Consider the following 13,255-nt stretch of genomic DNA (forward strand, 5'->3'; position numbering starts at 1 on the left):
ATTTTTACAAAAAAAAAAAAAAAAAAAAAAAAACTAAAATGGTGACGGTGGTGGTAGCTCTGGAGATGAAAATGGTGGTGGTGGTGGCGACGGTGGCGGTCAAGCCACGGGGGTAGTGGTTGTGGTGGTGGTGGTGGTGGTCAAGCGATGGTAGCACTAGTAGTGATGGCAGTGGTAGGGTGGTGATAACAATGGTGGTGGCCAGGCAGTGATAGTGGTGGTGGCGGTTATGGTCGGGTGGCGACGGTGACAATGGTTGTCGTGGTTATGGCGACGGTGGTGGCGGTGGTAGCTTTGGTGGTAAGGTGGTGGAGGTGGAGGTGGTGATGGCGACGGTGGCGGTCAGGTGGTGATGGCGGCGACGGTGGTGGTGACAGAGGTGATGGTGGTGACGGTTGCGGTGGTGGTTAGATGATGGTGGTGGTGGCGGTGGTTGTTAGATGATGGTGTTGTTGAGAAAGTAGGTTGAAAGAGGAATGGAATGAAAAAAAGAAGGGGGGTGGGAAGGAATGGGATTCCATGTGTAATGGATGATTCCATTCCATTGTGTAACCAAACACCTCTTATTTTATTCTCACGTAATGAATCATTCCATTTCACCTGTCATTACTGCATAACAAACGCTACCTAAAGGTGTTTTAATTCTCTAACACACGCTTTACTCTTTATAGGTTCTGGAGGCGGCTAGAAAGCAAGCAATTCAACCGACACATACAGAACTAGAACTACAAATTTTGCATAAATGAACCCCAATAATACAGTTTCAATAAAGAATATATGATATTGATCTTTGTAAACGAACATTTTGGTTTAAAAAACAATTTAGAAAATTAAATACAAACAAACATATAAACATCATCTCTCCATTTCTCAACACACAATCCTTAATATACAATTTTTTTCTATCTAAATATACACTTTTAGCCCCAAAAATTAATATATTTATTATAACAATGGCTTCCTTTATTCCTATTTTATTTATTTTTCTCTATTATCATTTCATTTCTTTCTATTTCCTCTTGTCCCATGAATTCAATTGTTCCAAAGACCATATGTACTTAATCAATAGCTGCTTTGTTCTTTCGACCGCTTATCGGCTTCGGCAACCCGTCAAATATCGGTCTCGTGATGGCCGCAGTAGACAATGCGTCAACCGTCAGATTCAACACCGAAGTTGGCCAGATCGATGACATAGACGAACTATTATTATTATTACTATTACCGTTACCGTTACCATTACTATTATATGAGTCGTAAAACCTTGGTGTGCTCGATGACTTTTTCACACCAGAAGTGTCGGTATCAGAGTCACTGACGGTTTTGCTAGCGGCTTTTGGTCTCAAGGCTAAGCCTTTTCCGGCTGCGGCTGAAAACGCACTAGCGGTGTTCGTGGTGTCGGGTTTAAGCAACATTTCCGGAGTGTGAGTTTGCAGGTCGACTTCTGATAAACGCCTTCTCATTAACTTATCGTACCATGTACTGGAATCCGGCTTTTTCCCGTTTGAAACGGGCCCGTTACTAGCGTCGTCACCATTTTCTGACAACCCGTTAGCTAAGCTTTTACATTTTCTGTGAAGACCGTGTGGCGGGTGGGAACTTTGGGGCGGTTTTGGCCCGTTTTCTATGTTATAAGAACCTGCTTTATTGGGCCCGAGTCTTCCGTTAGCACCATTTTGATTGGTCGGTTTAAGGCCGTAATAGTCTCGTAACGCGTCCATCGATGGCGAAACGGTTTGCGGGGATGAGGATGACAATTTTAACGATTTTATCGAGTCGCATAAATCCGAATGTCTATGGTTTGGTGTTGACTTTTTTTGCCTGCAGGTCAAAGATAATAAGTCAATAACACATCAATGAATAAGTCAAAGATAATAAGTCAATAACACATCAATGTGAATAGTTGAATACATATCATCATATGCATACATGTATATTATTATATAGTCATTCAACATGTTTCCAATTAAATATAAGGTGAGATTCCGTTATGATTAAAAGGTAGGAACCAGACAACCAATAAAGAAACATAACAGCAACTATTTATAAAAAAACATTTTCATTTCAATTTTTATTATTTTAAAAACTGTTATCTACATATATAGGGTCCGGATCACGTACAAATAAGATTTAACGTACAAACTGTACGAAGTGAAATATTTTTTTTTGCATAGTAGCAAATTCTTAATTACTCTGAATAGAGTAATTACACCGCAACAAAAATATAAGTACGATAATAATAATTACGCTACTTGTAAAGTGTAGCGTAATTATTGTTACGCTACATCAAAATACAAGTTGTAGTGTAATTACTCTATTCAGTAATAGAGTAGTTACGAAAATACCAGTGCGTCCTTTTTTTTTCTAAACTTCGTATGTTTCGCACAATAAAAGTCATTTGTATTTGTTCCAATAACAATTTTATAAAAAAATACAAGTTTCATATCCATTAGGCGGTCAAAATAAATACTAGTATATAAATAATGTTTACCCTTGAATATCATATCCATTTGATATGATGGGAGAGGGCGGGTGCCTTCCCGGTAGAGGTATATAAAGCGTCTTGCGCGAAAACATTTGTAGATCGGTTGTCAGCCCGTTCATCCTTTTTATATCAGCCACCTGATCACACAATACAATTCAACTTCAAATACACACAAAAAAATAATAATAATAAAAATACAAAATAATAATAATAATAATAATAATAATAATAATAATGACTTCATGGAGTCAACGATTCTCCTTTCCAATGATGAATATAATCAACTTATATAGTGATTACAAGTTAGTTGATGTCATCAGCCAACAATGTAGACCGGTCATCATCCCAGAATAATAAGCAGCTATATTTACAATTAGTCCTTGTCCTAAAAATACATAACAAAATCCAAACTACAGTAAATGTTTGATGTTTTAACACATCATTCATTTGTCTACAAGGACTTAGTGAAGTCACTTTAATTCATCATTTGGTTTTTCATGTTTTGCACCAAGTACCGTTACGGTACCGTACCGAACATAACCAATACCCATAGTTGAAAAAATCCCGACAATGCGCCGATTAATTGCTAGTTGCTACGTCCCAACCAATTAGTTGCCGATTAATCGCTATTTGGTCAAAATTAGTCAAAACTGAAAATTTTACGTATAAAATTTGGTATATATATATATATGTATATTTGGAAAATTACATGCAAAATCTAATCCGATTAATCCCTACTAATCTCAATTAATCGCTAGTCCCTACCCCACCGCCCGACTAAAGCCTAGCGAGGTATACAACATTGCGAGTCAACACCTGTATTTGTTTTTCATGTTTTAGGTATCAGTACCATTTGGTTTCAGTATTTTTTATGATACCGGTACATGCCGGTACCAAAACGATAAAATCGGTACGGTATTTTTCTGCTCTCTTCCCTACTAAATTATGCATAAAAACTAAATTTAACCAGTGTTGTAAAAATCCCGACTAGACGCCAATTAAGCCCCGCTAGTCGCCACCCCACCGACTTGTCCCCTATTAATCCCTATTTGTCCAAAATCGGTCAAAATTGAGAATTTTATACATAAAATTTGGAATATACATGTATATTTGAAAATTTACATATAAATTTCAATCTGATTAATCCCGACTAATCCCTATTAATCCCGATTAACCGTAAGTCCCTACCCCACCGCCCGACTAGCGCCTGGCGATTTCTACAACACGCTCATCGTTATTAAATTATGCATAAAAGAAACTAAATTTAACCAATCATTTGACCCTAAAACTACCATTTATTCAGCAAAATTAGAAAAATTTCTTAAAAAACATGAAATCAAACGAAAATCAAACGGTTTTCGATATTCAATTTCTAACAAATTAAACAGCATAACATAACGTATACCTCAACGCCATACTTAATAGCAACACCAGCAAGCGTATCAAATTTGGTGACCGTATGCTCAATATACCCATCACCGACACCCGAATCCGATAACCGTTGCATCAAATAATAATAACAATAATAATTCGAATTCAACGATTCCGGTTCCGTACAAAACCCCCAATCCGATTGCCGGTTCCAATAACTATTATCCTCTCTCTGCATATTCATATCCTCCAATTAACATCATGAATCCAAAATCTTGTTCACTACATTACCCAATTAACCCACCAATTGAATCGAATCGAATCGGAAACGAGATGGAATTGAATAAAGATTAGTGGGTTTTGAAGAGAATCGAAAATGATTAATGGGTTTTGAAGATCTTGGCGAATGGATTGGAATTGATTGGTTGATTGATGATGTTAATAATATTATGCGTATGAAATTGAAAGAAAGCGTGTTTTGGGAAAAAGAAAGTTATGAATATGGGAAGAGAGGATGATGATGATGATGATGATGATGATGATGATGATGATGATGATGAATGTTGCTGCTGCTTTGCCTCCAAATAAGACACGTTAGAAGATGTTATGTTATGTTGTTTTGGAGTATTGTGTTGGATAAAATTAATTAAAGTTACTTTAAGGCCAAAAATAAATTAATACTATTTGTCTTCTAATCATTCATATGCAATGAATTGTTTTCTTGTATAAGGTGATAAGGTTATCAATTTTTTTGTAATGTTTTTGTTTGGAAGTTGTTAACTTACTATTGGTAGTTTTTTGTGGGTTTAACTATAGGGAAACTCTACGAAATTGTTATATTTTAATATGTTTTTGTTTTATAAAATACTAGTCAGATGTCCGCACGATGTAGCGGGACACGACACTTAAAAGGTTATTAGTGAGCCAAGCCTAACTCGAGTCGAACATCATACTGAGCCGACTTAGCTTAGCTCGAAATTAAAAATAAAATCTTAAACTCAAGTTTCCCTTGATATTTTGATATTTATTTATTTTGAGTACTTTTAATTATATTTTTGTGAAATATATCAAAAGATAATAATATTTACATAAACATAAGGGGTCAAGTGGTAAGTAATCCTTAAAATAATAAAAATTGAGTAAAGTTAAGGTACTATACTTGTAATTAACTTTTAGTTGTAAAAGTAATTTGTACATTCATGCATTAATGACTTGTACAATTTAAACCGTTTATTTGTTTCTAAAAAAATTTATATTGACACGTCAATAAAAAAAAGCTCGTTAAATGGGTATGTTCAGATTTAGTTTTAATCATATCTTTGTAAAAGATATAACAAGAAAACCAAAAGGAATAAAGTTAGAGTAAAAATAGGGTAAACATGAGGGATGAAAGTCATAATTATTTCTTAAATTAACAAAATGTGACTAAAGTTTAATGATATATATTGTAAGTTTAGAATCTTAAATTTTAATGCATTATGTGTTGTATATAAAGCAATGAGTTTGGTACCTCTCAAAATTTAAGAGGTCCCTAACTCATGTTTTATATATAGTATAGATTATTTATTAATAAACTCAGCAAATATAGCATTTAATTCCATAAATTGTTAGTGATATATAGTTGTAAGTGAAATTTTGGAGTATTGGATAAAATTTTAGATACCAAAAATAAAAAAAAATACTTGTTATATAATCATTTATATGTAATAATAATAATGTAAAACAATGGATTTTTGGATTTTGTGTGTGTGTGTGTGTATAAGGTGATAAGGTTATTAGTTTTTTTGTAACTTTTTTGTTTGGAAGTTGTGAAGGTAACTTGCTATTAATAGTAGTAGTTTTGTGGTGAACATGTAGGGAAAAGTATGTAAAATTGCTTATTTTTTAATTAGTTCTTTTAATAAAATGCAACTTGGTATAAATTTAATGAAAGAGCATTTTATTCCGTAAGTTTAATGTAAAAGTTACGTTAAGGTAAAAAAAAATAGTTTTTGTCTTCTAATCATTTATATGTAATAATAATGTGAAACAATGGATTCCTTATTTTTTTTAAATATTGTTTGGAAGTTGTGAAGGTAACTTACTATTAACTAGTGATTTACCCGCGCGGTAAAATTGGTTGTCGCAATGGGGAGTCAACGCGAATTTAGCCAATATTAGCTACGTTCGTTACGTTATTGAAACGAAAACAATTTGAAAACAAAAAATAGAAATAGAGGTGAGTCCGGGCCAAACGTTGAGGCAATGACTCAACGACAATCGTATAACATATTATAATTTTTTTGTTAACATATTTAAGACAATGCAAACCTTGTCGTTGCAGTAGCGAGTCGACTCATGTTCGGGAGTTGTGGTGGCGAGTTGGTAAAATCGTGGCGCTGGTAAAAATCCGAGTTTCTTGACGGTGGGTCAACAAAAATTATGTTGATTTCGTTTACATATGTTACGGCAACGGAACTAAAATAAAGTTTGGTAAAACGCGAGTGTTGTCGGTACTGGACGTTATGTGGTGAGTCGGTAAAACCCGAACATTGTCAGGCCCGGACATTATGACGGTGAGACGACACGAATTCGGTAAAACAAAAAACAAAACGTTTGTTACGAATCTAGAAAAAAAAACGGCTGGTAAAACTCATGGCCTTAATAATGACACAAATGAAAAAAAAGGTTCAAAAAAATTTTTATTTGCCCTAGCTGAGAATCGAACCAAGGCCAATCAAAGGAACACCAACTTCAAACAACACCACCAAGCCAATGGACCAAAGCTAAATTAATGTTATAGATTATCTTATATATATGAAAGTCTTGGAGCCTATGTCAACTTTGTGGCACCAACTTTCTCATTTATTCTATATAGATAATAGTAGTTTTGTAGTTAAAATGTAGGAAATGTATGTCAAACTGGATTTTTTAAATACGTTTATATTATAAAATGTAACCTGATATAAGTTTAGTGAAGAATCATTTAATTCCGTGAGTTATTTTTTACGGGATGGTCAGGTTCGTGTTTGTGTTTGATGTCATAAAAGGACAAACTGACATTAACTGTGTTATCGTGATAAAAATTGCATTATTGTATTATATACGTGTCATTGATCATGTATTAGTCGTTGTTGACGTTAAAGGCTCATATAAGTGTGGCACTTAAGAAACTAGATAGGTTGATTAATGTCTAAGAGCTTTGTTTGACCGACGGGTCTTGTTTTGATCATGGATAGGGAAAACATGTTTTCGTTTCATTTGATATTTCATGAGTGTAATGTTCAAAACCCTTATAACATAACAACCTGTGGATTGGCATCGAACGACACCATGTTTGCTTCGTCAAACATGAGTATAATATCGCCAGTATTCACTAATTTGACCAGGATGTCCGCTTAGAGAAGACACCTCATGTCTTTAAGGAGGTGTGTTCATCTTTATTGTTATTACATTGTTTTAAAATAAATTGTTTTCTTTTGTAAAATATTATAACTTTATAACTTCAATTGAATGATATTAACATAAATGAAGAGGTATGCACCCGCCTTAACATCGAGCGAGGCGGGTCAACCCACAAGATATACACAAGAGGCTTAAAATCAGGATGTCATGAAGACACAAAGCCAAAACCTATGCGCAAGCGCATGAAACATCTGCGCGTGGCGCATATCACATATGCGCAAGCGCATGAAACATCTGTGAGAATAAAGAGAAGACCTTGCGCATCCCCGGGATAGGCGCATAAAGGCCGCGCGTAAGCGACACACAACAAATGAGACAATAGACTAATCCAAATCAGGATAAGGACAACCATGATTGTACTCATCAGGCAACCTTCCAGAAGGTATCTTTTAAGGAATAAAGAATGTGCTGATGTTGACAGCTGCCAATGAAGGGTGGACAACTCAGCAAAGCCCATGTGCCACCACGTGATGGCACATGGGTCAGGTGAAATACCTTGGTCAGAGAATAATCAATGAAAAAGTACCATGTTCCTAAGTACACGTGGCGCGAAGCAATAGGAGGAGTCCAAAAAGGCCCTAATTGGGTCTGAGCCCAGCCATTGGAAACCCTAATACTATAAATACCACACCACCTCCACAGTTGGAGGGGGCAGGAAAATATACTCTAAATCCTTTACTCATTTTCACATCCTGATTATCCCATCCTACAATATCTGATTCTCACACCGGAGGGTTACCCCCAAAGAGGACCCCTCTGTCCCTTTCTGAGGGGTAAGCTCACGGTGCTGTTCGTTTTGTAGGTGGAAGAACTCGTATCTCGGAAAACCATCGGTGATATAGCACACTCGTACCCGAGGGACGTTGATCGTATACAAGTAAGTCGATCCACGCTTCTTCATTGGCGCCATCACCTGTTACAACGGCAACAAAACTATTATTTCATCAATTTTCTCTTCACCATGGTTTCCGGTGTTCGAAACAATGATTAAGTTCTGGAGGATAATGAGCTTGAGGATGTTAATGAGGGACATCAGGTTCTGAGGGCGCCGCGTGACACTGCGCGCACCACCAGTATCCATCCCTTCAACACAACACCTCATAGTTAGACTGAAACTCCCCCAGACGATCTCACGTTCCAAAATCTGACTGGTGCAAAACAAAAAGGACCAATGGGCCCGGAAGTTGAAACCAATGACCCTAAAGAATGGCTCATAAACGAACAACGGCGTTTAATGGACAAATACAATGAGTTGGTAAAACATAAAAAGTTAGCCGATTTAACACAAAGGCTCGCATTTGATAAACAAACCATTCAGGGAACAACAAAAAAGACGTGCGCGCTGGAAGACGGTCATTCTGTTCACACCGAACAAGCTGATATTAGTGATGAGGAAGAGGTGCACAGCATGAAGAAGACGCGAGATACTCATGCAGGAGGTTCACAGCTTCGCGCACACATGCACATAGCACCTGGAGCCAAAGCTGATATGGATTTATACACACCATACAACCCACAAGCGAAAGAGCAAGTGGACGTAACCACACCATATAGGCCAGCCATCTTGGTAAAACATTCAAAATTCGCTGAGCGCATTGCGAAGGCTCCCATTCAACACAAAACCAAGATGCCAAGTGGTTTAGGCAAGTACGATGATACAACAGATCCAGATGATTTCTTACAAGGTTTTTATAACACTAGAAACTTAGAAAGCTGGACGATGCCAACATGGTGTCACATGTTTGCTCGCTGCCTCACGGGCGCAGCGCGTGTCTGGTTCGAAAGCTTGCCGACAAGACAAATCGATGGGTTCGAAGAGCTATTGGAAAAGTTCCAGGCTCACTTTGTACAGCAACGCAGACACACGCGCGACCCCGATGACATCATGCACTGCGTACGCAGGAATGATGAAACCATTGAAGACTACATAACTCGTTTCAATCAGGAATCTCTTGCAATTGGAGGCATCACTGAACAACTCTTGCGCGTGGCCTTTATACAAGGTGCGCGCAGTGATCAACTCCGCAGAGCTCTCGTGAGCAGAGAAGGCATGCCAACCACTTGGGCTAAGCTTACGGAAGCATCGCGAGTCTTCGCGCGAAATGAAAAACAAATTGCCCAAGACAGAGCAAGAGATAAAGGGCATCAAACAGAAGCACCACGCAACAATGAAAAGAAGCGCAAACAAAACTCCGTATGGTTCAGGTTGCAACAAACCAATTATTCTCCTACAGAAAAGCAAGCGCAACAAAGTTCACCCCAACCCCAAAAAGACATTCTTAATCGCGGAGAAGGTGACAAGAAGGAAGGCGGCAGAGAGCCTAACAGACCTCTACCAAGAATATGGACTCCCATCACCAAAACGCCTTCGCAAGTGTTAAGCACAGAGAATGTCCAGTTTAAAAACCCCAGGCCATTACTCCATAAGGGACCACCGAACAGTGGCAAATATTGTGAGTTTCACAAATCCACAGGGCACAACACTGATGCATGCCATCATTTGAAGGATGCGATCGAAAAAGATGTGAAATCAGGCAAGTTGGCTCACCTGGTAAAAAATCCAAGACCAGAGAACGAACAACCAGACGGAGCCTCAGCCAGTAAAAAATTCAAAAGAATCTGTGTAGCTGAAAGAAGAAGGCAAGGGCAAAGATCGAGGAAGAGAAGCGCACAAATCCAAGGGGATTGGCGCGAGCAACAAGTAATCTTTCCAAGAATCAGAGGAGGCCCGTCTATCAGCAGCCCTTTAGTCATCACTGCACACATCGCTCATTATGAGGTGTCAAGAGTCCTGGTGGACACCGTTAGTGAGTCAGACATCATGTATGAGCAATGTTTCAGGAAGTTGGATCCAGCAGACCAAGCAAGGCTTGAAGTTGTGAGTGCACCAATCTCGGGTGTCTCAAACGAAATTATTCACCCCCTAGGTCAGATACAATTCGAACTAACTATGGGGGATGAGAAGCACAAGCGAGCTGAAATTGTCAACTTCCTGGTCTTGCCCACCACTTCATGCCATAGTATGATCTTGGGCAGAGGAACGATTGCCCAATTCAACGCCATACCGTCACCAGCGCATGGCGCGTTGGGGTTCCCAACACCAACAGGAGTAACATTTGTGTACCGAGATCATTTATGCGCAGTAATAAGTATACCTCGAGAGGGGAGAATGAAGCTTCCAGTGGCAAACAACGCGCCAGAGGAATGGATTCTCAACCCAAAATTCCCAGAACAAACAATCACAATCGGAGCTACGATATCAGATGACACAAGAGTGAGAATGAAAAGATTGCTCACAACGTATATGTCAGTCTTCGCGTGGCCATTCTGATATGACTGGGGTTCCGCGAGACCTGGCGCAGCACTCTCTCAACACATTCAAGTCCGTGGAGCCAATTGCTCAAAAGAAAAGAGTCATGGGAGACGAGAAGACAAAGGCCATGAATGAGCAAGTAGAGGATCTACTGCGCGCGAATAGCATTCGCCCAATACGATATCAAACATGGGTAGCCAATCCTGTGATGGTAAAGAAGAGCAATGGGTCATGGAGAATGTGCATTGATTTCAAGGACCTCAACAAGGCGTGTCCAAAAGATTGTTACCCCCTCCCAAATATTGACATGAAGGTGGACTCTGTGGTGCCGTTTAAGTTCAAATGTTTCCTGGATGCCTATAAGGGCTATCACCAAATTCAAATGGCACCACAGGATGAAGACAAGACTGCTTTCAGAACTGACAAGGGTGTTTTCTGTTACACAAAAATGCCCTTTGGTTTGAAGAATGCAGGAGCCACTTACCAAAGACTCATGGATGCAATTTTCAACGAGCAGATTGGAAAAAACTTAGAAGTCTACGTGGATGATTTGGTGATTAAAAGCAGGGAGGAAAAACAAATGCTCAAAGACATCGAAGAAACCCTTCGGCGCCTAAAGGAAGTAAACATGAAGCTCAACCCGAGCAAATGCACATTCGGTGTTGAAGAAGGGAAATTTCTCGGCGTAATGGTCACCAAGGATGGTTTCGAGGTGAACCCAGAGAAGGTGGAGGCTATCCTCGGCATGCCCTCACCATCCACCATGAAGGAAGTTCAAAAGTTGAATGGTAGATTGGTATCAATTAACAGGTTCCTAGCAAACCATGCAAGCAAATCTACCCTATTCATTAACACATTGAGAAATTGCTTAAAGAAAAGCCAATTCAAGTGGACGCCTGAGGCCGAGCAAGCTTTCAGTGAGATAAAAGAATGTCTGATAAATCTGCCTGCGCTCACAGCTCCACTACCTGGTGAAACTTTAACGTTGTACCTGTCAGCAGGAGAGCGCGCCATTGGCGCAGTATTATTGGTGGATCGCAAGGGAATCCAAACACCAATTTATTATGTAAGTCGGGTGCTGACAGATCCTGAGACGCGCTACACCATCATAGAAAAGCTAGTTTTATCACTGACACATGCGTCGCGCAAGCTTCACAGATATTTCAATGGTCATCCTATTGAAGTCCTGACTAATTACAACATCCAGCAAGTCTTGCGACGTCCCGCGCTCTCAGGAAGGCTGACAAAATGTGCACTGGAATTAGGGGAGCACACGATCACCTATAAGCCTCGTCCAGCAATCAAGGGACAAGTCTTAGCTGATTTCATCGCAGAAATCCCTGAAGGAAAAGTTGAAGAGGCTCAGCGCGAAGTAGACCCTCCGCAAGCCAGTAATGAAGAAAACGTTTGGAGATTATTCACTTATGGAGCTTCAAACAACGAAGGGTCCGGCGCAGGCCTCAAACTGGTGGATCCAGAAATCATGAGTATACTTACGCAATCAGGTTGGATTTCAAGAGCACCAACAATGAAGCTGAGTATGAAGCCCTGCTGGCTGGTTTGCGCATCGCGTACAAGTTCGGAGTTAAAAAGCTAGAGGCTCATGTAGATTCATACCTGGTAGCAGCACAAGTCAATGGCCTTTATGATGCCAAGGAGAACACCATGCCTTTGTATCTAGAGCAGGCGAAGAAACTCACCGAACAATTTGACTTTTTCAGAATCATACACATTCCGCGCAGTGAAAATAAGTCTGCCGACGCGCTAAGCAAGATGGCATCAACCAGCTTCGATCATTTTGGCAAAGATGTCAGAGTGGAAGTAATGAGCAACCCGTCAGTGGGTGCGAAGTCTGTTCTTGTAATTCATACAACACCTTCATCATGGATAACTCCAATAATGGAATTCTTGAAGGAGGGAAAGGTACCAGACGATCGCGCACAGGCGAGGAAGATAAGACACAAGTCGCAGAACTACGAAATGCTCGATGGTACGTTATATCGACGCTCTTATCTTGGACCACTCATGAAATGCCTAGACGCTGAGGAAGCAAGTTATGTGATCAGAGAAATACACGAAGGAATCTGTGGAATAAATGCTGGCCCGCGCATGGTGATCGCCAAGGCAATGAACGCAGGTTACTATTGGCCAGGCATGTACTTGGACGCGTTAAAAGAGATCCAAAAATGCAAAGCGTGTCAGAGCTATGCGCCAAATACCATGCGGCCTAAGAACAACTTGATTCCGGTGACCTCTGCATGGCCTTTCCACAAGTGGGCAATCGATATTGTGGGTCCCTTACCACAAGCGCCAGGGCGAGTAAAGTTTTTGGTAGTGACAGTAGACTATTTCACAAAATGGGTTGAAGCCAAGCCACTGGCAAAAATCACAGCCGAGGCAATGAAGCAATTTATTTGGAGCCAAATCATATGCCGTTTTGGCCTGCCCATGGAAATCGTGAGCGAAAATGGCAAACAATTCACTGACAGGAAGATATCCAGTTGGTTCAAGGAATTGCACATCAATCAGGTCTTCACTTCAGCATACCATCCTCAAGGGAATGGCCAAGTGGAACGCGCGAACAAAAGCTTGCTGAATGGGCTGAAGAAAAGGTTGGAAGGAGAGTCCCATGCATGGGTCGAGGA

At 39.7% G+C, this 13,255-nt stretch overlaps 1 protein-coding gene across 1 annotated transcript; it reads right to left on the reverse strand.

Annotated features, from left to right (window-relative positions):
- Positions 1–843: 843 nt before the first annotated feature.
- Positions 844–4,374, reverse strand: LOC143583514 (uncharacterized). The gene is made up of 3 exons (XM_077065803.1): positions 3,888–4,374; positions 2,489–2,619; positions 844–1,818 (listed from the first exon to the last, which is right to left on the reverse strand). The coding sequence occupies exons 1-3, from the start codon at positions 4,095–4,097 to the stop codon at positions 1,059–1,061; spliced, it is 1,101 nt and encodes a 366-aa protein (XP_076921918.1). The 5' UTR covers positions 4,098–4,374; the 3' UTR covers positions 844–1,058.
- Between the last annotated feature and the right edge of the window lie 8,881 nt (positions 4,375–13,255).

The sequence above is a fragment of the Bidens hawaiensis genome, unplaced genomic scaffold (assembly GCF_021521415.1).
Source record: "Bidens hawaiensis isolate Kalapana, Puna unplaced genomic scaffold, B.hawaiensis_p1.1 tig00032442_1, whole genome shotgun sequence".
Lineage (NCBI taxonomy): Eukaryota > Viridiplantae > Streptophyta > Magnoliopsida > Asterales > Asteraceae > Bidens > Bidens hawaiensis.